Source organism: Ornithodoros turicata, chromosome 5 (assembly GCF_037126465.1).
Source record: "Ornithodoros turicata isolate Travis chromosome 5, ASM3712646v1, whole genome shotgun sequence".
Lineage (NCBI taxonomy): Eukaryota > Metazoa > Arthropoda > Arachnida > Ixodida > Argasidae > Ornithodoros > Ornithodoros turicata.
In genome coordinates, this window is record NC_088205.1 from 23,148,699 (window position 1) to 23,172,350 (window position 23,652).

The 23,652-nt window shown below is 47.4% G+C and overlaps 1 protein-coding gene across 10 annotated transcripts in view; it reads left to right on the forward strand.

The window, feature by feature from the left end:
• The window catches only part of LOC135394227 (nuclear receptor coactivator 2-like), a 501,016-nt gene that overhangs the window by 302,559 nt on the left and 174,805 nt on the right, over positions 1–23,652 (forward strand). For 9 of the 10 annotated variants that reach the window (XM_064624847.1, XM_064624849.1, XM_064624853.1 and 6 more), the window contains exon 5: positions 20,853–20,882. The exons of the other annotated variant lie outside the window; for it this stretch is intronic. In XM_064624847.1, coding sequence (XP_064480917.1) covers positions 20,853–20,882 — 30 coding nt within the window. The remainder of the gene's footprint in view (positions 1–20,852; positions 20,883–23,652) is intronic. 10 annotated transcript variants of the gene reach the window in all.

Sequence of the window (23,652 nt, forward strand, 5' to 3'; positions counted from 1 at the left end):
ACCTACATTACAAGGGTACTTCGCGCTTTGTGCCAAGGTCGTGCTGAAGACTGGGAGGTGGTGGGTTCGAATCCTACCACCGTCTGTGCTGTCTGAGGTTTTCCCTGGCTTTTCCGAAGGCGTTCCAGTCGAATGTCGGCCCAGTTCCCCTGAAGTCAGCCCAGGACGCATACTAACCCCCCTGTCTCCGACTCCTTCCTGCTGTCCTCTCTTCATCTGTCCACATCTGTACGCTGCTCATAGCCACAGTTGTCACGCGGTGCTAACACAGAATTTTTTAAAAAAGAAAACTTCGCGTATTGTCAAGTGAAAGACTGCTGCATATAGTGGATTAGAGTCAAGAGTTTATTGTAGATAGCCATTTGTGTTTTCCTGAGTGATCTGGAGTAGCCGGCCCCCGTAATGAATTCCTATTTCTCCATTTTTCTTTTTTTTCTTGTCAACTCGACTCAACTCAAGAGTTTCGGGGCTGGCTCAGAAGGCACTCTGCGCCTTCCTAAGCGGCATACGCTGCCCTTTTAACACCTTCGCTGCGTCTCTGAGACAAAATCCAACCCAAATGACATGGAACTGCAGGCGCCTGTAGTGGTAGCCACCCTGCTCCATGACTGTTTTGTCTCTCTCTCTCTATTTAGATAGTGCTTACTTACTTGGGGCTGGCCCCACTTAACCCGACGGGAAAGGAAACGAACCCAGTCACCAGGATACGATCCTGCTGAGCTCTTTGTGTCACGGGAAGCTCCAAATGCGGAGGTTTGCGGATAAATCCGTACTTCGTACATCGTGCTTTTATTTTTTTTTCGGATAAATAGGAAAGTCCGGTACACTAGTTACAGATTATGGCTGTAATTATAATGTCACTTGAATTATCTCGAAGAGCCCAGAATACATTGGATTGGCCTTCATATTGTCCAAATCTCATCGTTGTGCAATCAAATATTTCATCCATGATAGCGTTTTTCTCTTGGATTCAAGGTTCTCTCGACGTTGTCTCTTTCAGTGGCATTATACCCTCGCCCCATGAGGTTCGTGTAGTGCGCGCACAGAGGGATAGCGGTCATCGTTATGTTCCTTCCCGGAAATACCAGCCGTGTGTACACAGTCGCATCCAAAGCGCGTACAGGTACGGAAACCTTTAAACACCGCCCATGAGAAACAACCGGTTTTTCCTGAAGTTTATCGACGCACCTTCGCTGGGCACCAGGCATCTCTTCTGGCACGTACACCGGCGCTTTAATTGTGTTGCCGTTTAGAACAGTTATTAAAGGCTACGCCGACACTTCGCACGCCTTAGCTTTTCTTCACTCGTGACGCAAATGACCGTACGTGTATCTCACACGTACGGGAGGTCCATTGTGCTTTCGTATAGCATAATGAGCACGTGGACGTAAAGTGCCGTGCCACTGCCAAACCCCCTTGTGAAACCTCACGGAGCCCATGCTAAGCATGATAAGTGGACGTATGTCGCTGTACGGACACAAGTTCAGATTCGAGCCGAACCTGAAACGATGCCTATAAGATGTGTGCGTCCCTGGTGTCTCCAGGAGTAACTTACCAGCAGCGTGGCCGAGTAGGATAGCATTCACTCGTTACTGGTGGCTCCAAAGCCTTGCTGGAGACTGGGACTGACTGGGACATGCTGAAGACTGGGAGGTGCTCGGTTCGAATCATTTCCCCGGTTGTACTGTCTGAGGTTTCCCCTTGGTTTTGTGGCGGACTTTCGAAACGGATGTCTGCGCAGTTCCCCCTGAAGTCGTCCCAACGACATATGCTAAGCCTCTTATATCGCACTCTTTCCTGCTGTCATCTGTCCACGTCTCTACGCCGGCCATCGCCACAGTTGCTTCGCGGTGCTAGCATCCTCTGAAATGCCAGAGCTCAAGCCCAAAACAGTTACGTAGGGAACTCTTAGGCAACTGCTATTTCTTTTAAGGTGAGCGCGAAGGACGCATCCCATCCTGCGTAAGTCAGCAACTTCAGTCGTGACGACCTTCACGCACATCATTCATCATCGCATCACGTGATGTTGAATGATGGGCTATGATGGGGTTTGAAGTGGAAGTCGAATTGTGTTTTTTGTAGTTGAAGTTGAATGATTGGGTTTGAAGTTGATGTCGAATGATGGCTTTTGAAGTTGATTTGGAATGATGGATTACGATGCTGATGGCTTACGATGTGGATGTGATGTGAGTAAGGCTCACCATGATGTGATGTTGAATTCATTTGTTGGAAAGTGCCTACCTATGCCATCTTGTTCCGGGCTTGTAGCCGGCTTTAATTCACGGTTCTGTGTAATGATTGTTTGCTATACGAATGCGTTTTCGTTGCAGAAACACCACATCACGTTGAATATAGTGTCCAGCTATTGTTGTGTGTAAAACTGATTCGCGCCCGCCTCGCGGATATTTGTCGGGGGTCACTGTGAGGGAGGCCCATCTCATCATCGTCTCTTTGTGTGTGTGTGTGTGTGTGTGTGTGTGTGTGTGTGTGTGTGTGTGTGTGTGTGTGTGTGTGTGTGTGTGTGTGTGTGTGTGTGTGTGTGTGTGTGTGTGTGTGTGTGTGTGTGTGTGTGTGTGTGTGTGTGTGTGTGTGTGTGTGTGTGTGTGTGTGTGTGTGTGTGTGTGTGTGTGTGTGTGTGTGTGTGTGTGTGTGTGTGTGTGTGTGTGTGTGTGTGTGTGTGTGTGTGTGTGTGTGTGTGTGTGTGTGTGTGTGTGTGTGTGTGTGTGTGTGTGTGTGTGTGTGTGTGTGTGTGTGTGTGTGTGTGTGTGTGTGTGTGTGGTGTGTGTGTGTGTGTGTGTGTGTGTGTGTGTGTGTGTGTGTGTGTGTGTGTGTGTGTGTGTGTGTGTGTGTGTGTGTGTGTGTGTGTGTGTGTGTGTGTGTGTGTGTGTGTGTGTGTGTGTGTGTGTGTGTGTGTGTGTGTGTGTGTGTGTGTGTGTGTGTGTGTGTGTGTGTGTGTGTGTGTGTGTGTGTGTGTGTGTGTGTGTGTGTGTGTGTGTGTGTGTGTGTGTGTGTGTGTGTGTGTGTGTGTGTGTGTGTGTGTGTGTGTGTGTGTGTGTGTGTGTGTGTGTGTGTGTGTGTGTGTGTGTGTGTGTGTGTGTGTGTGTGTGTGTACCGACAGTCCTCTTCGACATTGGCTTCGACATGCCCTTCAACATTGCCGACATCACGTCGACAACCAACATTTTCTTAAGGACACGCACTACCTACGAAATTTCCATTCGTCCCTCATTTACCTCATCTGTGCTTTCCGCTCCACCATCCGACACAAAGTGAAGCGAACAACTTTCCGCGAGGCCCATTTCCTCTTTCGAGGCTATCATGACCACCCTACCAGCTTGAGAGAAGAGAGTAACGACTGGGAAAAAGAAAAAAAAAAGCGTCGACATTGACCCGCTTGCGTTCTCCCTGGTCGCTTTGCAATTACTACACGCTTTAAAATTCCCTTTTGTCGCTCTCTAACGATCTTCAAACGATTCGAAAAGAGGACCATATGGATGCATGGTTTGGTTGCACAACACACGCAATGTGAGCTGGATGTTGAAAGAGTATTTTTTGGCCTTTCCGCTTTTATGCGGAGTGGATGTCTGTATTATGTGCCTGCATGTACGGGCGCAGAAATGTGGAACGCCTTTTTCCGTTCATTCTTTGATGTTGTATACCCCGAAGCTGCAGGGACATTAGCGAATTGCGTGTTCGTCGCATGACGACTGCGTCGGGTGGTGGCTTTGATATACGTACTGGATGCTTTTGATACACGCGATGCGTTTAGTGACGGAACAATTAACACGAAGCATCGATGTAAAGGCAGCGCGGTAAATGGATTTGATAAGGTTTTAAAATTTTAAAATGTAATTCGGATTATGTGTACCGTATGTGATCCGGTATAACGGATTTGTGGCTGTACATACCTTCGATATAAAGAAAAATAAAATGCGTATGAGTGAAAAAAAAAAGTGGGGGTTTTGCGCGATAGTTTCAGATTCCCAGGAGAGAAAGAGCGGATTTTGTTTTATTCCGCGTTAGCGCCGCGAAGCAACTGTGGCTATGAGCGGCGTACAAATGCGGACAGACAGACAAGTGGAGAGAGGACAGCAGGAAGCAGTGGGGGACGGGGGGTTACTTTGCGTCCTGGGCCGACTTCAGGGGGAACTCTGCCGATAATCGTCTGGAAATCTTCGGAAAACCCAGGGAACCTCAAACAGCGCAGCCGGTGGTAGGATTCGAACCCACCACCTCCCAACGAGTCATCACATCCATCGGGTCAGACGTCCAACGAGCCATTACATCCACGGACACAGAACACTCGGTCAATGTTCTCGTCGGTGTTCTGTGCTTGTTACGCAGCTCCTTCCATCGACCATGTCAAACGCGGCTCATTCCAACATCGTTGTTCTGTGCTTTATTGTCGCACCTACGTCAGTGGCCTGCAAGTGTTGAGGTCGTTAATTCCTTAGTTGTTTTCAAGCTTAGGAGGAGAGCCTATAGGTGAGTGGGTCCCCATGCGAATGTCGCTATTCTGCGCTTTATTGCCAATGGCCTCCTTCACCTATGAGATAGCGTCACGTGTGTGAATCACGTGGTGTGAATACCAGATAGGGATGGGAAGGTGCAAACACCGGGTCACCTCACCTGAATTCGAAAAAAACCACGGGATGACTCAGAAACGGGTTACTGTTGTTGCCCGGGCGATTCGACAAGAAGAATTCCTCCGATCCAGAGACTCCACCCCGGGCAGCGAAAAGATTGTCTTGTGCGGAGATAGCGACTTGGAAGCCCTTTTGTCGGCCGAGTAAGTGTTTGGCGACGGAAACTTTAAGTAACACTCACCAGAAATCATGAACCCCGCAGTTGTACACCCTTCATGTGTCGATACGAGGAGAGTGTCACCCTGTGGTGTTTGCGCTGACCAGGCGACGTGACACAGCCGCCCATGAATAGATCTTTGGTGTAATTCGTGACGCACTCCTACACCGTTTCAGCCACTTGGGAACATTACATAGCTCAGCTCACTGGATGTTTCACTTCGAAGTTGCTGCTATGAATGCAGCAATGACAGTGTTCAGCGCTGACCGTGTGGATCAGCCGATAAAAAGAAGTGGCTGCGCCTTTCATTATGCGGAGGCGATAAATGAAAAGCGGGACGAGCTTTGTTTGAGAACCGTCTGCAGGACAATGAAGAAGTACGAGAGTGGTTCCGCGTGGTAAGGCACCTGCCCTTCCTTCCCGAACATTTCCGTCTCCCGTTCAGCGAGGATTTCATTTCCAATCCACCTCAGCAAGTATCACCTCTTCAGAGCGCTCAGCTGCAGCACTTCATATCCTACTTCCGCAATTTTGGCTGATATCCGTTCCCGTCCGTGACGTATGGGGCCACTTTGGCTACGCCGGAGCACGAACCACGAATGTGGTTGAGGGTTGGCACAATGGACTCCATGACCAACTCCCGAACCAGCAACCGAGTCTCACGGAACTGCTTGCCTTTTTCCAGAAGGCGCAGCACACCGCAAACTACTGCCTGCGGCTTCTGCTGTGCGACCCTGCGGTGCTGGTGAAAGGGTTCGCCGTTGTCGGCCTCACAGAGGTGGGCAACGTCACGACTGACGCCCTGGGGAATGTGGGTCTGGGGTCGCTACGTCCAACGAGACGTTACATCCAACACGCCGTTACATCCATCGGTGGACGTAACGGCGCATTGGATGCAACGGCTCGTTGGCTATAACGGCACGGTATGGATGTACCGACACGTTGGATGTAACCGCACGGTGGACTTGGTGATCTTTTGGATGTAAATGCTCGATGGATAAGAGGCTTCAGGATATGTCGTTCGTGAACTAATATGGCATCGACGTAGTTTTGGAATCAGCCACTCCGTAACACATATTTCGCGGCGTATCCTCGGAATGCTTTTGTTTGTTTGTTTTCATGATGTGACGTGATGTGATAAAGAAAAAAAAATGGGGATGTGAGTTTCGACGACGGCGAACTGGCTACCCCAGTACTCTTACACAAACAGATGATGAGATGATGAAAAACAGAGATGATGATTTTTGTTTTCGTGAGAGTCCGTCAAATTACGATGTTTTATGATTTGACATGTTCACAAGTAACGGACAGAGTTGTTGTCGTGAGAGAATAAATTAGGTCAGGTTCTAAATTACGAGGTTGGTCCACAAGTTGAAATCCCCAAATCTCAAAATGTTCACGAAATAATATAGTATAAGGTAAAAAAGGTAAAAGCGCATTAGGTAAAAAAGCTGCTGGTCGTGTGTGTCATATTCTGCTTGCCGTACGTAGTTGGCCTCGCTGAGAGCGGGCCGCTCGTCACGACCAACGCAACAGCGCGCGTCCTAGGCCGACTTCCAAGGAAACCGTACCGGCATGTGATTGTCGGGGGAAACCCAGGCAAAACCTCCTGTGGGTGGCAGCACGGCCGGACTGGGGATAAGTAAGAAAGCACCAACACGGCTTTACGACAACGAATGGCGCGAAGGCAGCCAACGATAAAAGTGACAACAAAGCAGCGACAAAGATAATTTCCCGGAATGCAGACGCAGCATTGCGATTTTTTCTATTTTCAAAGTGCTGTCCGTTGACAATACAAAAAAACATCTGCTGTACATCTAACATTTTATTAATATGCGCGTTGCTCCACACATGCGCATTGCTTAGAACTCAGTTGATGTTGATGTCGACGAAAAAAATAATAGGGAGAAATAGGGAACTCAGTGACATGCCTCATACCCTAACGACCTTCGTTTTGTGGTTGTACCAATATAGCAGCTGTCTATGAACCACTCAATGTCATTCCGTATTACAAGTCACTTCTTTTTATTTAGTTATTTTTTTCCTATTCAAAGAAGTACCCGTGAGGTACCGCGTTAGCATCTAGGTTTGACACAGGCGTCTATATTCAGCGACACCTGCGTTCTTTGCGCTGGCATTGGAACCACTGTCCCACACTTTCCTACGTCTGTGGATGTAATGGCGCAATGGACGTAACAGCTCATTGTGTATGGTTTTCCGTTGGATGTAACGGCTCGTTGTATGTACCGACTTATGGATGTATCGGCCAGAAATGGACGTAAAGTCTCGTTGGATGTAACGGTCGTTTGTATGTAAGAGCAGGGTGGATGTAACGACTCGTTTTTGGATGTAAGAGCACGATGAGACTGTCTGCGGTTAGTTTGTACGGGTTCACGCTTCAAGTTTGTTCGGGAAAGAATGAGGTGGAAATGAAAGCCACAATTTGATAAAGTTTTCGCATCGAATTGTGATATAAACGTCCGCGCGTCTTATGCCGGCGAGACCGGGAGAAAAGAAAGTATGGGCGGAACTAATACTATTGGCCAGGTACCAAAACGCATTATTGATGGATATTCATGCACTATCCATTATGGATGGATGCACATCACCACTGACAAGAAATCGCCTGCGGGTTGTAGTCGTCTTGAACACAGGCAGGTCACCGGTTCACTCTTGCTATTCCTAATCCGGGCTTCTCCTCCCGTGGGCCTTCTTACCTCCCATCGCCCCCATGGCGACCCAGATTTTTTGGCGGTTACATCCATACAGCTCGTTGGATGTAATGGCCCCGTACCCACAGCCGCCAAGGCAGCATCCCTCGTGTTCGGTGCCCAAGGTCCCGACGCATTCACAATATCGAAGACCCTGCTGTCCAGTCGACCAAGTGTAGCTTTCAGGGTAGCTCTTTGTGAAGCATATACCTAGTGCAGTGCATTAGAATATGCTCACTATCCTCCACCGTTGCGCAAACGGAACAATTGGATGAGTTGGCTCTTCCAACTTTATGGAGAAAATGACGGCCATAACCATACATTCAACCGACACCGGTGTGAAAACGTCGGAAACGTCTGAAGCATGACAGAATAATGTTGTGTTTCATATACGATTCTTGTTATTGCGCCAAAAAACGTCAAACATATGTGATTCTTTGTGTAATATAATAATTCCTGAGCTTATACGTCGCGAGACAACTAGGATCATGAGCGACGCCACAGTGGTGGGTCTGTGGATTAATTTTGCAAGCCTGAGGGGGGGGGGGGATATGTTTATTAAGAAAAAAAGAAAGGAAAGGTTAGCCAGGCAAAGAGCCGGCTTGCTATTCCGAAAAAAAAAGGGGAAGGGGCAAACGAAAAAGAAAAGGAAGGAAAAAGAAAAAGGGGGATCGAAACAGAGGAAAGAAAGAAAAACAAAAAGCAACAGAAAGAAAGGAAAGGGAAAGAAAACAAGAAACAGAACGAAAGGGAAGGAAAAGAAAAGAAACAAAAAGGAAGGAAAGGGAAAGAAAACAAGAAACAAAAAGAAAGGAAAGGAAAAGAAAAGAGAAACGAAAGGAAAGAAAGGAGAAACACAAAGAAAGAAAAGAGAAACACAAAGAAAGAAAAGAGAAACAGAAAGAAAGAAAAGAGAAACAGAAAGAAAGAAAAGAGAAACAAAAAGAAAGAAGATAATAAACACTAGCACAACGTTACAGGCAGTTCACGAGTCCTGAGACTCGGAGAAAACCGAGGAGAGCGGCAGTGACAGCCCACTGGTTGGGGTGCAAGACGGGGCCAAGAAGAGCGGCCAACGAAAAGTCGTTACAACCAATCTGGAGCAGACGGCATCGGAGGGTGTCCCTATGTTGAAGGTGCTGCTGGCAATACAGGAGTTGGTGTGGGATGTCCGCTTCCACTCCACAGACATTACAGTTTGGTGAATTTAGCCGACCCATCTTGAAGAGAAGTGAGGGTGTACTGGCAACATTGAGACGTAGGCGGCGGAGAAGGGATTCTTCTTTACGGCTGCGGTGGCAAGTGATGACGAACTCCATCAATGGGTCGATAGACCGTAGGAATGAATTGTAAGTCGTTGTTTCGGCACGGAACTGCTGAGCACATGTGGCACACCGACGGCGTATGTATAGACGGCATGTTGAGGCTGTAAGCGGCAGAGGTGCCAGGGCCGAAGGGTCATCAGACCCAGCGCGTCTCGCTACTGCGTCTGCTCGGGTATTTCCATACACGCCTACGTGGCCAGGGACCCATTGAAACGTGATGTTGTAACCAGTGGCGAAGAGTTCATTGAATTTTTGAAGCGTCATGGTATGCAAATCGCTTATTATGCTGGGGCGAGATGACGACAACATGTCTAGTGATGCCTTGCTGTCTGTAAGAATGACCCACGTTCCGTGCCCGGATTCTGTAATATGCTCCAGTGCTGCCAGGATACCAAACAGTTCGGCTTCTGTCGAGGACACTGTATAGGGGAGTTTGAAACCGTGGCCCAGGTCTTCATCCGGAATGTAGAAAGCCGCGCTCGAACTACCTTCGGTTACCGAGCCATCTGTGTATATATGGCGACTTAGTCGATGTGTTGAGGCGAGGTGCTCCAGTGTGAGCTGGTGGGCCACGACTGTGGGGACGTCTTTCTTGCGTTGGAGTCCAGGGATGTTAGAGTGAATACAGGGTCTTTCAAGAGTCCACATCGCCGGTGCATAGGATGGTGTAGACGCGGGAGATGGAATGCTCCCTTTCAGGCGGGCAATGGCACTGCCGAAAGCAGACGCCGGGCAGTCCTCATCAATGCGACAAAGAGAGTGGAGCGGGTGCCGTGTAATGTAGCGTGTATAAGCGCGGAGGGTATCACCATCCCGCAGTATGTGAACCGGCTGCTCTCGCGCCTCTGCCAAGACAGAATACGTCTCCGTTGTCCTGGGGACTCCCAAACAGACACGGAGACTACGGGCCTGGATGTTGAGCAGTTCCTGTTCTTGGGTTCGACTTAGACCATGCAGGATGGGTAAGCTGTACCGCAATGTCCCCAACACCAGGGCCTGATGGACACGATAGAGGTCAGAACATGACGGGCCCCAGGATGCACCAGCAATACGCCTGAGTACATTTACCAAACCGTTTGCCTTGGTAGCAAGCAGCTTCACATGCTGGGACCACGTCAGGCCACGGTCAATTGTAATCCCCAGGTATCGGCAGGTCGTGACAAAGGTCAGGGGTGAGCCATCAATGAAAAGCGGGTACTTATGAAATGATCTTCGTGAGAATGCCATGGCTACTGTCTTGCTAGGCGAGACAACCAAGCCGCGGTGCAAAAGGTATCTTGAAATGATGTCTAATGAACCTTGTAGTCGGCGTTGGATCGTATCACGCCGAACGGCGGAAGTCCAGATACATACGTCGTCAGCATATATTGTAATGTGAGTGTGATTATGAAGCTGCGCAGGAAGAGAAGCCATAATGATATTGAATAATAAGGGGCTGAGGACGCTCCCTTGTGGGACACCACGGTGCACGCGGAACGTCGCAGTGTCCCCGTCAGCGGTGCGCACAAACAGGGAGCGGTCAGCCAAGAAGTCTTTAATCCATGACCAGGCGCAGCCCCCGACTTCAGCTTCTGAAAGGGTCGCCATGATTGCGCTATGGAGGACACTGTCGTACGCTTTCTTGACGTCAAGGAAGACAGCGGCTGTCAATAAACCTTCGGCCCTTGCCTGTTGTGTCCTACTGGTTAGAGTTATGACGCTGTCTATTGCTGACCGTCCTGGGCGAAAACCCGCCATCTCCTCGGGGAAAAAACCCGTGCTCTCAAGGTACCAGCTCAGGCGATTGAATATTATACGTTCCAAGGTCTTCCCCACACAGCTTGTAAGAGCTATTGGGCGGAAAGAATCGATGTGATGCGGTGATTGACCTGGTTTCAGTAAAGGGACCACCATCGCGGTCTTCCACTCGTTAGGGACTTCCCCTTGGCTCCAGCTCTCGTTGAAGATCCGTAGGAGGGATGCTCGCCCTGACAGGGGGAGATTCCGAAGGGCCTTGTACGTAATCTGGTCTGCTCCAGGGGAGGTATGCAGAGGAGAGTCCCGTAGTGCAGAGTCGAGCTCGAGAAGGGTAAGGGGCAGGTCCAGAGCCGGGTCTTTCGAAGCCTGCAAAGCGGGTGGAAGACCTTGAGCTGATGAGAGCACGCCTGGAGGCTGCGCTGTGAGGCGCACGCAGTAGTCCTCCGAAATGCACAGTTCAGAACGCGAGGTGGCCAAGGACAGGGAACGGAACGGGTGCCGTTGAACCACAGGAGTATAAAGTCCCTTCAGCACTCCCCAAATCCGAGACATAGGGGTACGGGGAGAGAGAGATGTCGAAAAACGACCCTGAGCCGACGAACAAGCCTGAGGGTTCTTTATTAAGGTACCGTAAACAGCAGACAGGCAGTTTTTATTGACGGCGTCATTTAACAGCCTGTTGCCTGCTAACTCAGGGCAACAAGTCTTAAAATGTGACCGGGAACGCTTAATGTTTTTAATTTGCTAACAAAATCGAGGTAAAACGGTTCGGGGGTGACGTCTGGTGGCAAATAATCCCCAATTCGTCAAGCAACAGTCATCAGTGTTCCCGACTGACTTGATGCTCCTTATGGCTACGTAGCCAACCTCTTTTGTTTTAGACCCAGTGTTGTCTGCACGCAATATAGTTTTGCCGCCACACTTGCCGCCAGCCGCAATGCGCAGCTGGTGACCAGTTCGACACGGTGTTGCCCGTAATTTTCAATTTTAATTTTCTAATTTTCTATGACTATGAAAGACTGCGTGTCTAGCGACTTGTACCCTGCCAAGTTGCTGACGTCCTCGGCTGGCATCGAACCCGCAACCTTGGAATCAGTTGGCGGACACGCTACCAACTAATCCACCAAGACCGGTATTCTTCGTGGGAAGTACACTCAGTCCTCCTCAGGTACCCGCGGACGCGGCTGTAGAGTATATACCACTGCGCCCATACACCATGCTGCAAGCCCATTGGCCTAGACTGTGCGCGCGCTCCGATTGGTCGAGAACGTTTTGAAATTGCATTTTGTACGCGCGCATGTGCGTACCGCGTCTCGGCCGTTTCAGCATAGTTTCGAAATGGCCGGCATGTCGTCCTCCTGTGTTTGGTGGTGTCAATCGACAGAACAGTTTGCAGAAATATGTTCGCGGATTTATTCGTGCGTTATTGTGAGTCTACGCGTGTTGTGTTGTTCCTGGACACAACTATTATCCCACGAACAATTTGGCAACTGCGGTACCGGAATGCTTCATGAGTTGAAGCGTGAAGAACAAGTTCGGGCGCCGTTGGATTTCGAGGACTGTCAACAAAGACAGGATTACGTGCCACACAAGCGCTTTTCGCTTCGCTATAATGGATGTACCGCAGGCAGCGAAAGAAGATGCTCATCATGAAATGGTACGCACTCATGAGACTGGCTCTCGGTATTAGGAGTTGAACGGTGTGTTCGTTCTGCTTCATGTTCGAACTTTGTCCCAGTGTGTCAGCAACGCAGTGGGCTTTGCACGCACAGGGCACCCATGTATCAGATCTTTGAATTAGTGCTTTGTATCAAATAAATCTTTATTTTACCCCAAAATCGCTTTAGTTATTTTGAATACCGAGTAACGGCGGCAGGCCTGACATCCAGTAGAAGTCGATGGTAGCCAGTACCGACCGAAAAGCAAGCCAGACATGGAGGCTCCTGATTGGCCGACTCGTTGTTCATAATATCCACCACGTCGCAATTTCATTGGTCGTGTGTCCAGTGTTGTGTGAATTATCTCAAACTATGGGTTCTATGGGGAGCTGTTGGAGCCTGGTACACTCTCGGAAAAACAACGAATAGTAAAAGTAAGAAAACGTTCGATTCTTGACCGCTATTTTACGTGTCATCACCTTACGCTTGGGGCGATGACGGATAGTAAGGGTCAAGAATCGTTGGTTTTCATACTCTTATTTTAAGCCGGCTGACGGTCACGCCATCCGTCAAATGTTAACTCTTATATTATCGCCTATTGCTGCACGTATACCGTATAGCATGAGTAAACGAAAAAGCTCTGTAGCCGTCAACGGTGCAAGGTGCCCTCCCTTCGTCCCTCAAAGGCAACATCGTGCTCCTCTTGCGCTCGCACCCGCTGCAGCGTCAACAAAGAAGGACGACCTCCGAAGAAGGAACGTTTGTTGCCGCCTCATGCGTTCCATCTTGGTTCTGAAATCGGCAATTGCATCAGGGCAATTAGACGAACTGATGCAACATCTGCACATATATCTTTGATAATGAAAAGCATCATTAGTGAAATTGATGACTCATTCAAGACTCAGTGAATTGAAAGGTAACTCACCTACAAGACCGTAGTCTGCTGGTGGGTGGTCACACATGAAACACCAGCCAGGGGGCATTTAGCATAGGCAAACGCGTCTACAGCAGCCCGCAGGTATCCCGAACAGTCGCAGTTTTGACAGCGTCCTCGCAGCTGACCCACTACCCAAGCAGCACAGCATGTTGGCCCAATATTGGCACAAGATTGGGCCAATATTGGGCCGGTATTGCCAATATTGGTCCAATATTGGGCCAACATGTTGTGCTGCTTGGGTAAATACGTTGATGTTGTTTGTGCTATCTCTCCACTGGCCCTTGTACAACCATCACGTGTGCTCTGTATAACAACGAGGGGCATTTACACCGAATAAAACAAGAAATCGGTAGGGGTCACCCACGTGGTCCTGCGAAAAGTCTGCAACACTCACCTCCTGAACGCGCTCTACTTCAGGACAGACGCACGTGCTTCCCGCCGCTCTTGAAGTCCAGGCTCGGCAGCCTAAACGTAAAACGGCACGACACGACGGAGTGGCCCTAGTGTCCATTTGATAAACATCGTCGAGCGGCCGCGAGCAGAGCGCACACCTGAGGGACCGCAGCCGAAAACTTTGGGTTGCTCGAAACGCGGAAGATACAATCGAGAAAGCCTACGTCCAAACTGTGCACGCACACGCAGACTTTCTTGTTGTTGTTTTTTTTTTTTTTGCGAGGTTAACCAAGAATAAGCGTAAAAGCAGTGAGTCATGAGTCCGAGGTTGGTTTATCCGTCTTGGGGAAATTCTATGCGTCAATTTCTAAGGGTAAATGCAGAAATGACGGTGAAAACAAGTGCCTTAACGGATACAGTGCGGGGTTTAACGGATACTACAAGTAAAATACATGGTAACGGATAGGACAGTGGGTGTCGTCGTCGCATATTACGGTTACTAAGAGTAAAACACGGAGTAAGAGTTATTTTAAGAGTTGCTTTTCCGAGAGTGTGCAGGAGGAGGAGGAGGAGGAGTGTCGTTGGGAGGAACCCGAGAGGTCTGCCTGCCTGATTAGGCGGCATGTTTCTCGGGAAGGGAAAGGTGGTGGAGAGGAGGAGAGGAAAGGGTGAAGTGGAAGACCGAGCGGAATCCGCTCGGGGGGAGGATAGCTGCGTCCATGGGCCGACTTCAGGGGAACTGTGCCGGCATACGCCTATTACACATCTGAGGGAAACCCAGGAAAAACCCCAGACGGCACAGCCGGCCCGCGGATTCGAACCGCGGACCTCCCAGTCTCCAAGCGCACGCGTTACCGCTGCGCTACCGGAGCTGGTCGAGAGTGTGCACACAGCTCATATGCGCGCATTTCGTGTATATCACGCCGGAAACAAGTTAGTAAGACAGAGTGACTTCTTTATAAAGTCTGTGAAGATATAAGCTTTGAAGAATTGCCCTGTTATAGGCTTCATGTTGACATTCTTGTCGATGTTGGATTGATCTACTCTGCCGATTTCCTGAAACTCTAATATTATACCTTCTCGTAACCGGTTGATCCTGACCCTTTTTTTTTTTTTTTTTTTTTTTTGGATTTGCCCATGTTTCGTACGCCGTGCACCCTGCATATGACGTGTTATTCAGTTCCTGGTTTTTCAAGGTTTCACCGACGCGGTTGTCTTTGAGTGAGAACAGCAAACGACCAGGTGAGGGATCACATGTCTTTGATACAGATAAAATGGTTAAAAAGCAAGCGAGCTGGTGGCTAAGATCCATGACGAAAACCCGAGACTGGGAAAAAGACGAAAACAGACGACACAACACAAAGTCTCTTGAGACTTTGTGTTGTGTCGTCTGTTTTCGTCTTTTTCCCAGTCTCGGGTTTTCGTCATGGATCACATGTCTTTGTTTAGGCTCAAACGTATTCCTTCTCCAACGACGGAGAATCTCTGCGTATTTAGAATACCGCACAGTGCGCGATGTGCTTTCTTTATGATTCTATACGGTCCTGTGTTGAGTTCGACGAGGCGGGGTGAACAGCATAAGTGAAGCATCGTTCAGTGGGTCCCTGGACCCAATATCATGCGGCACCATCAGCCACTATTTTCGTCCGTGGACTTCCCAAGGGACACTGGTCTCTCCTGTTGACGCTTTAGCTGAATTAAAGGTACTGTAAAGCAGCACCGATCAAATGTCATTTAGTGTGGCTATTCGATAGTCCAAGCCACCAGGACAAAAACTGCGTAATCTACGGTGCAATTAATTAGAAAATTGCAATTAAAGATTACGGGCAACACTGTACTAGGTATTCAAAATGAATCCGTACTCCTGACACATACGGCAGCAACCAGATTGCATGCGCATAACACTGGGCCCGACATAACAATCCACCACAATCCACCATAAAATCCGCCCCTGCAATCCACACAACGATCCACATCTGAGGATAAACGGATAATCGAACTGAAATGAAATGCTGAGCCGTTGAAAAAAATGTGTCAGACGTTCAAGAAGCCAGACAGCGTCGGGACTTGTTTGTTCACAGAGGTTCACAGAGAGAGTTTGTTCGTTCGAAAGAGGCCGCGTACAGAAGGAGCGCGCGGGCACAGCAGATACGGCGGGCTAGCCTTCTAGCCTTCTTCTTCTTCGGGCCTTCTAGCCCGCCATACAGCAGAGAAGTAGGGAGAGCCTCCATCGAACAGCGGCCAGCGCTGGGTTACTTCGCAAAAACAGGGGTTAACAAGTTAAACTGTTAACTAAGGTTTCAGAATGCATAGGTAAACAGGAAAACTAATAATATGGTTACTAAAATATGGTTCCGATGTAATAGTGTGTAATACCAATTTTCAGTGTTGCCCGCTGTACAGGAGGTTGTTTGACACCAGGCGTCGCACCGTTCCACTACGCCGCATCTTTCATGGCAAATTAAAAATAGTTATAGCGCGTTGTCGGTCGTATGGTTCCGCATACGGTATTTAGAAGCAACAAAGTCTCTAGTCACGTCACCTGCATATCATGCTTGTCTACTGCTTTACAGTACCTTTAAACTCATTGTGACTCTTGTGCCTTGAGCAGTGTCATTTCCTGGTCATGAATGGGTTCGCGCGGTGATTGTTCGGTTAGTGCTATGGATATTACGCGGCGCACGAAACTCTGTCATATCAAGAACACTGATCATTCTTCGCCCACCATCTCATCATTACATATGACATAGTGACTAGCGTATCCTGGGGTAGTTACAACTTAAGTGCCAGTATATAAAATGTTATGTACGTCGAACTTAGACCTCGCTGACACGTCTAGCTGACGATGCCCCTGTGCCACGGTTGTATAGAAAAGTAAATAAATTTTGTAAATGATGTAAATAAATTTTACGTTAAGTATTCGTGAAATTCACTAGCATTTTTAACTTTTCATTAGAAAGGTCAAGCCTGCGGACCATTGCGAACCTCGGCTAATCTGGCTTGAAATTCAAGAGTTCGTCGAACCTCGCATACCAGCGGGTTTCGACTGCGAACTTCAAGGCGAAAAGTTCGCTACATCACAAGTTATAACTTTCAAAGATTAAAAAGTGGCAACTCTGTGGTCTCTCCTCGTGATTCCCGCCGTGAAGGAGGGTAAAAAGAAAGAGGGGGACCTCCGTTGTCTCAATTGTGTAAGTGATAGTGACACGGCTGGCCTTGGCTAAGAGCAGTCTTGACAATGAACGGCCACGCATGAGGGCAGCACGGTTGTACGTAGAGTGGGCGTCCTTCCTTCACTGAAAGGCGTAGCCTGCCGCGTCAGTCATCGCCACTACTCCTGTCGTCTCTCTGACACTTGATGTCTGGTTGCACCTGTTATGCAACCGGCTTGGTTTCCGTTCAGTAATGGACGCAATTCTGTCTACATCTTTGTTACAAACAGCTGTTATCGTGAATTCGAAAATTTGTGGTACATTGTCGTAAATGTGACGCAAGAAGCAAATGCTAATGGAGTACCAGTCAAAACCGAAGCCTTGTACTTTTCGAGTGTTTGATATTCGAAGGTACACCTCGCGAGGCATAAGGTACGCACTGTCAGCGTCAGAACACAAGCTGCACGTGTGTGCATAAATGAGCGCCATGACTTCGTACTGGCGTCATCTGATGCTACAATAAAAGCACGGTGTAGATAGATCACTTCCTTGTTGGACATGACAATTATCCTTTGGTTTACGTCGAGAGGCAACAATGACCGTCCTTGTAGAAGGCAACTTTTTTCCGCGCTTCCACAATGAAGGCGTCTCTTCATGTGAAGCACATTCACTCACTCACAGTGGGTAAGTCCTCGGTCGCGGCACAGAAACACCCACCCCTTCTAGTTCCCTTTCTCCTTTCCTACGGAAGAACATCAACGGTTGAGTACACATATAGTATAAAGGCATATAAGCACTTCAGCTTCGCTTGGTTTATAAGTTTTACAACAACGAGAGTAACAGACGCGAAGAAAATCAGCATCGCGAATACCAAAACTAATCCTGCTCACTGCAGGCGTCTGCACCAGCGAGGCACCGCGGTAGAGGTCACGTGCTCAGAGGAACCAATGGGAATGGCCGTAGCTCTTGTCCCTCTAACGTCAGAGCTTGACGTGGGCGTGTGCTCTAGGGTCTGCATCTCGCAAACTACGACACGCGCAAATATAACCCTTTTTTTTCCTCATTTCGCTAGCGTATAACAGCGCAACCCGTCAGCAATGCAAGGTGACACAGTCACTTCAAGTGACTTTTTCTCTGCGAGTTCGTCTGTATGGTCGTATGCACCTTTCTACACTTACTTCCTCTTTTTGCTTGATTACCTGCTTTCATTGGCATGCAGCACGCAGCAATTAGTGCTATTCATATTAGTGCTATGGGGTAGCTGGCATCTATATTGATCGAGCCTTTATCTTTTTTCTCTTTTTTCCTCCGGTTTTTTTTTTCTTTTTCTTTTGCTGTCCAACTGTTGGCAAGTTGTTCGTATTAATGGATTGAAACTGCACTCAGACCCACTCTAGACCCTTTGATGCATGTGTAAAGACACCTTCAAAGTGTGTTTTGTCGTCTTTTGTGAGGCACCTAGCTGTATATAACAAGAACCGTTGGACGATGGGTATGTTGAAAGGTATATACAGGGTTCCGGAAATACACAGCTGTTTCTTTCTAAGCCATTTTTTGTTCAATTCAGCTGGGAGTAAATTTACTTTCTACGACCTTTCCGGGTTGTTTGTTTGTAAAGAAAAAAAAGAGGGTCTGTCTCACAGCCGTTACTTCTTGCAGTGTTCACGAGCCCTGCTGTTTTCAAACTCGATGGGGAAACGTGCTATCTTGGCTGTTTGTGCGTCTGAGTGATTCGTCACGTGCTGTCACGTGGTGACAATATAACGCGTTTAACTTTTAGTATCTGCTTAAACATTGGGATGTTCTACTCCATTGGGATTTGTGAACGATATTCCTATAAAATTGCTGACTTGGATTTGACAGTTTTCTTCATCACATCGCTTTCGCACAGCGCTCCCTGTTGTCAGCCGCGGCATCGTCGTCATGTTTTTCTTCGAACGCGACATTGCGGCACCTCGAACTATTTGCTGCTGCGCAAGCATTAAAAGCGAACGACAAGATTGTCAGTGCCACCAACAGAGAATGTTCCTCTCCGGGAGTTCACAAATAGCTGCGTCTTTTACCCACGGGCACCCTGTAATTATAGCGGCAATGTGGGAAAAGGCTGTGGTACACCGTTTTGTAACAGTTCAAATGTGTCGGGGCTGCAACACTAGTGAAAAGGAGATGAAGGAAATGTGAAGATGACGATGACGACGACGACGATGTGGAGAATAAAACATGGAGACGTAAGTCGCGGCAAGGTCGGGACTGGCTGTACCCCGAGTACCCATACTCTACAACGACTATTCAAAATCAAAAATAAATAAAATAAAAAATAATACTTAAAGTGGCAAAGAGACCGACGGAGAGCACTCGTCGAGTGTCCGCAAGGGAGACCACAAAGCCTCTGTCTGTCTTTACACAGGATTACTTCGAGAAACTTCGCCACTGCTTGGAGCGCTGACACTTGTGAATCACCCCATGTCATTGTCACGATTTATTTGTTGTTGTTCTTGAATAACCCATAATTTTAACGATATCGAGTGGCCGAGATTCGAATCGAGCCCACAGTCGCTTCAATTCTCAATAGCTGGAACCTCAATCGTCAATCCATACGTGGATCCTGAGCACCACCTTCGAAGTCCATTGCTGGAAACATTTCTTCTGAAACAAGGGAAAGGGAGCAGGCTAGCTGGTGTAGACCCATGAACACGACAGAGAGGCACTTGCGTGTGTCATCGTCTGTGTCCGTGTCTCTCGGTCGTCTTCATGGAACATTTCTTCTGCTGTGTTCCTGCGAACGGCTGTAGAGGAACGCTCTGGCGACTTGGTAAGGAGCCTGTAATACTGTTCCCTGGCAACACTTCCTACGTGGCTTGATGGACAGCCAGTGCTCCGAAGCGTTTCAGTTGCTCAACACGGGAAATTTTAGTTACATATCGTCACATCGTTTTTGTAACTACCTATTTAATATCGCTGTCGCTCGAACACATTTCTTGCAGCGTATATACAGGGTGTCCCACCAAAAAAGGACCAGGGGCTTAAAAAAAACGGAGTGCTGGACACAAATGGAACCAACTGTACGTGTTTGTCAGTTGTGTGGTCTATCCAAAAATATTTTTTTTCATTGCCCCTTGTTAATTAATTAGCGATAATTAATTTTCCTACTTTTTAATTATAAAAGCTACGAAGTTGTTCCAATGAGAACATCTGATCTCTTCGGTCGCCTGATACCAAAGCCGTTTTCAGAACAAAAATCCGTTCGATAGATCGTTCGCAAAAAATTCGTGAAGGAACATCATTTTTTCTTTATTTTGTTCTGAAAACGGATTTTGCTACGTGATCGTTTGCCTGACGAGTGGGTAGACCCACTCGTTAGGCAAACGATCTAATTTGATCGTAACTGGACCGAGAGATTACGCCCCTGTCACTTTAACGAAAAGAGCGCGTCATACACCACGTGCTCAGCTCCCGAGTGCCTCGCGCCTCGTTAGATCATGAGCCATGTAGGCGATGAAGCATGTGAGCACGTGAACACATTCGTTAGGCAGACGACGCCGTTGGTCGTTACGCGAGCAAGAGATTACGCCTTTGTTCCGTTAGCGAAAAAAGCGCGTCACGTGAAACGTGTCACATGTTCGTGTTAACGAGAGCTCCGCCCCTCGTTGGCTCGCGAACGATGGAAGTGATTAAGCGGTGGATACGCTTATTTCATGTATCTGCTGGTGGGTCGTCTGACGACTGTCAAGGAGTTGCACGTATATCGCAGTACAATCGCCGGCGAGAGCACGGACTTTCACTGGACAAGTGACATGACTTTTCCTGTTGAGATTCTGCTGGCATTCCAGAGTATGAAATGAGCGAATGCACGTGGTCGCTTCCTCTACTATTTGACGTATTTGTAAGAAGCTGTTTTGACCTTCCTTGTCATGAATGGATCGAGAGAAGCCTGTTTTTTTTTTTTTTTTTGGGGGGGGGGGGGGTGCGGGACGCATACGACTTGGATCTATTGAATGCCAGCTCAACAAGGTCTTTGTCGACGGTATGTGTCCGATTTGCCACAACTTAGGCATATGATCGCTGTATTCATGGATTGGATTGGATATGAAACTGTACTATATCGCTTATTTTTCTTCTCCTGTTGTCTTTCGCAGTACTCTCTGGTCACCGATGCAGGGAGAGAGGTGAGTCACTGGGGTCCAGGAAGAAATGTCCCGGGAAAAAATGTCCCCGGAAGCAATGCCCCCGGAAAAATTGTTCCCCGAAAAAATGTTCCCTGGAAGAAATGTCCCCGGAAAAAATGTCCCCTGAGGAAAATTCACTTTTGGTACGCGTGGACTGGTTGACTTCGGACGTTGATTTTTTACTAGGACGGTGTGAACGTTTGGATTTTTGAGCACCAAAGCGAGTAATCGTATATCCTATTCCATTTCCGAATCAAATATGGAATTCAATGTTCGAGTTCCAAATCGAATTGATGCTTCTACTAAAGCGAATATATTTGAATAGTCCCGAAGCTGCACATGTAAGGCCGGCATCTCCTTTTTGTGTGAATAAACATGTACCACCACCACCACCCCGCCACATGTAGGGAAAAAAAGAGTTTATTTAATTTAAAATTTTTTAACCATTTTCGATGTACTGTCTAGTTATATGGGCCATAGCTTGTGTTTTGACAATCCCGTTTGGGAGATGACCTCGAGAAATGTCCTGATCATGGCGAAGCTTCTTCAGACCTCCAATGATTTGGAGGTAAAGGGAAGAATGTTTTCCTTCTACCTAAGAATAGGTGGGTTCCCTGAATGCCTTATGGAGTGCCTGGGACCCTTGAAACCTTCAACTTCACATGGCCGAAGATTGTTGAAGATGTGCAGAAGTGAGGCCTATCATCAAAGCAAGCTCTTTAGGAAAGCTGGTCTAGCCCTAGCAGAGACCCTGTGGGGTCTTGGATACAGAAATGAGGGGGCCTTCAAACATCTTCGGAAGTTGAGTGATGAAGATCTCAACTTGAAGTGGTTAAAGGTGTTGCGTTCCTTGCCAAGGAAGGCACCTCGAAGGCTGGCTACGCAAACTGTTGAAAAGATTGGGGAGGCAAGAGCATCGCAAGAAACCGTTCAGCTCCTGGCAAAAGGACCCAAGTACACCCCCTCTTCCATAACATCGAAGGACACTTTAATTGATATGGTCCATCAGGTTAGTAAGAATGTGAAAGAAGATGATAGGAGCCATTTCATTGATGAAGCTATAGTAGCTGTCTCTGGGTGTGAAGATAAGATGAAAAAGAAAAAGAAAATTGACAAATCCACTACCAATGTGGTTAAGGATTTAAGGAAGAACAACTGCGTCCTTTTGGAAGTCGACAAAGTTAGTTCCTTTGTTATTTTGGGGGTTGAGGAGTACAAAAATAAGCAGATGGAAGCCATTGCCAAGGATTTCGTGAGTGTTAAGGGCAGACCTAGTAGGAACCTAAAAACAAAAGCCAGACAATGGTTCATAGATAATAATTTAGACAAAGTGGCTGGTTTGATAAAACAAGCACAAAGTCAGTATCTTGAGGCTTTTCATACCGTAAAATTTCACAAAAAGGGCTTTCCCTTTCGTACTATAATTAGTGAAAAGAATACCTGGCAGGGTGTAGTTAGCAGATTTTTACAGGATAACCTTAAACTTTTGACTGTTGATGATCCTTTCCGGGTAAAAAATGCCTGTGAAGTTGTGGATTTTTTAAAAACTATAGAGGATCAAGAAGTTAAATTCTTTTCTTTAGATGTTGTTGATTTGTATTATAGTCGGCCTAAAAAGATAATGTTTGAAGTCGTTGAAGAGGCTATTGAATTGTTCGGAGGTGTAAAATTCCAAAATTCCTCTGGTTGCTCTGTACAACAGTCCTTACAGTTACTTAGTCTGTACTTAGAATCAACCTTGGTGGAGGTAGACGGAAAGGTTTACAGACAGAGGACAGGTGTTTGTATAGGCTCAAGTTATTAGCGACTTGGTTATGGCAAAAATTGATAGGAAGGTTATGGGTAGCTGCAGCGAATTAGGCATGTTAACTATCATGAGATATGTGGATGATTTTCTCTTATGTGCCCCAAATGAAGTCAGGGAGGTTGAGGTCAAGGAAATTTTTGAAGAAAGTGGGGAAGGTTTGAAGTTTACCCTGGAGACAGAGGAACAGGGGAGGTTGCAGTTTCTTGACCTTGCTATCTTTGCGCATGCTACAGGTGTTTGTTGGCAGTACAAACAAAGATGTAAAAAGCCTTTAACCCCGTATGGGTCATGTATTTCAAAGACCGTAAAAAACGGTGTAGCTAGATGCGTAATTAATAACGCTCTGAGCAGGTGCTGCATCCACTTGCTGAAAGCTGGTTGTATAGAGCAAATTCAGAGGTTAGAAGAAGCAGGATATCCTGAGAACATCATTAGGGATATCCTAAACAGAATCATCAGAGAAATAAGTAGTGGCAAAAAAACCGAAAGCCCTGAAAGAAGGAACTTTGGGGTAATTACATATACCCATAAAGCCTCTCACAGGATAAAAAAAGTAGCTAGCAAGTACAGTGTTGAAGTAGTCTTTCGTAAAAAACCCGGCTTAAGATCACTGATTAGGAAGGTAAATCAGGAGCAGTTACCTCGGTGCTCTATAAGTCATGAAAATCAGTTTGTGGACTGTATAGTTGGGGTTGTTTATTGCATACCGTTTAGTTGCGGGCGTGAATATATTGGGCAAACATCCCGGTGCATTAATGTTAGGTTAAAGGAACATCGTTATTCGGTTAGCAGGGGGTATGGAAACTTGGTTGAGCATTTAAAAAGGTGCCAGGGTTGTGTTGCAAAATTCCATGAGACAAAAATTTTATATAAGAGTAATAAGGGCGGTGCTTTATTATATCGTGAAGCTTAAAAATGCGGGGTCCAGGTGTGTGAGTGCGCCTTCAGTGCTGATAACTGCTC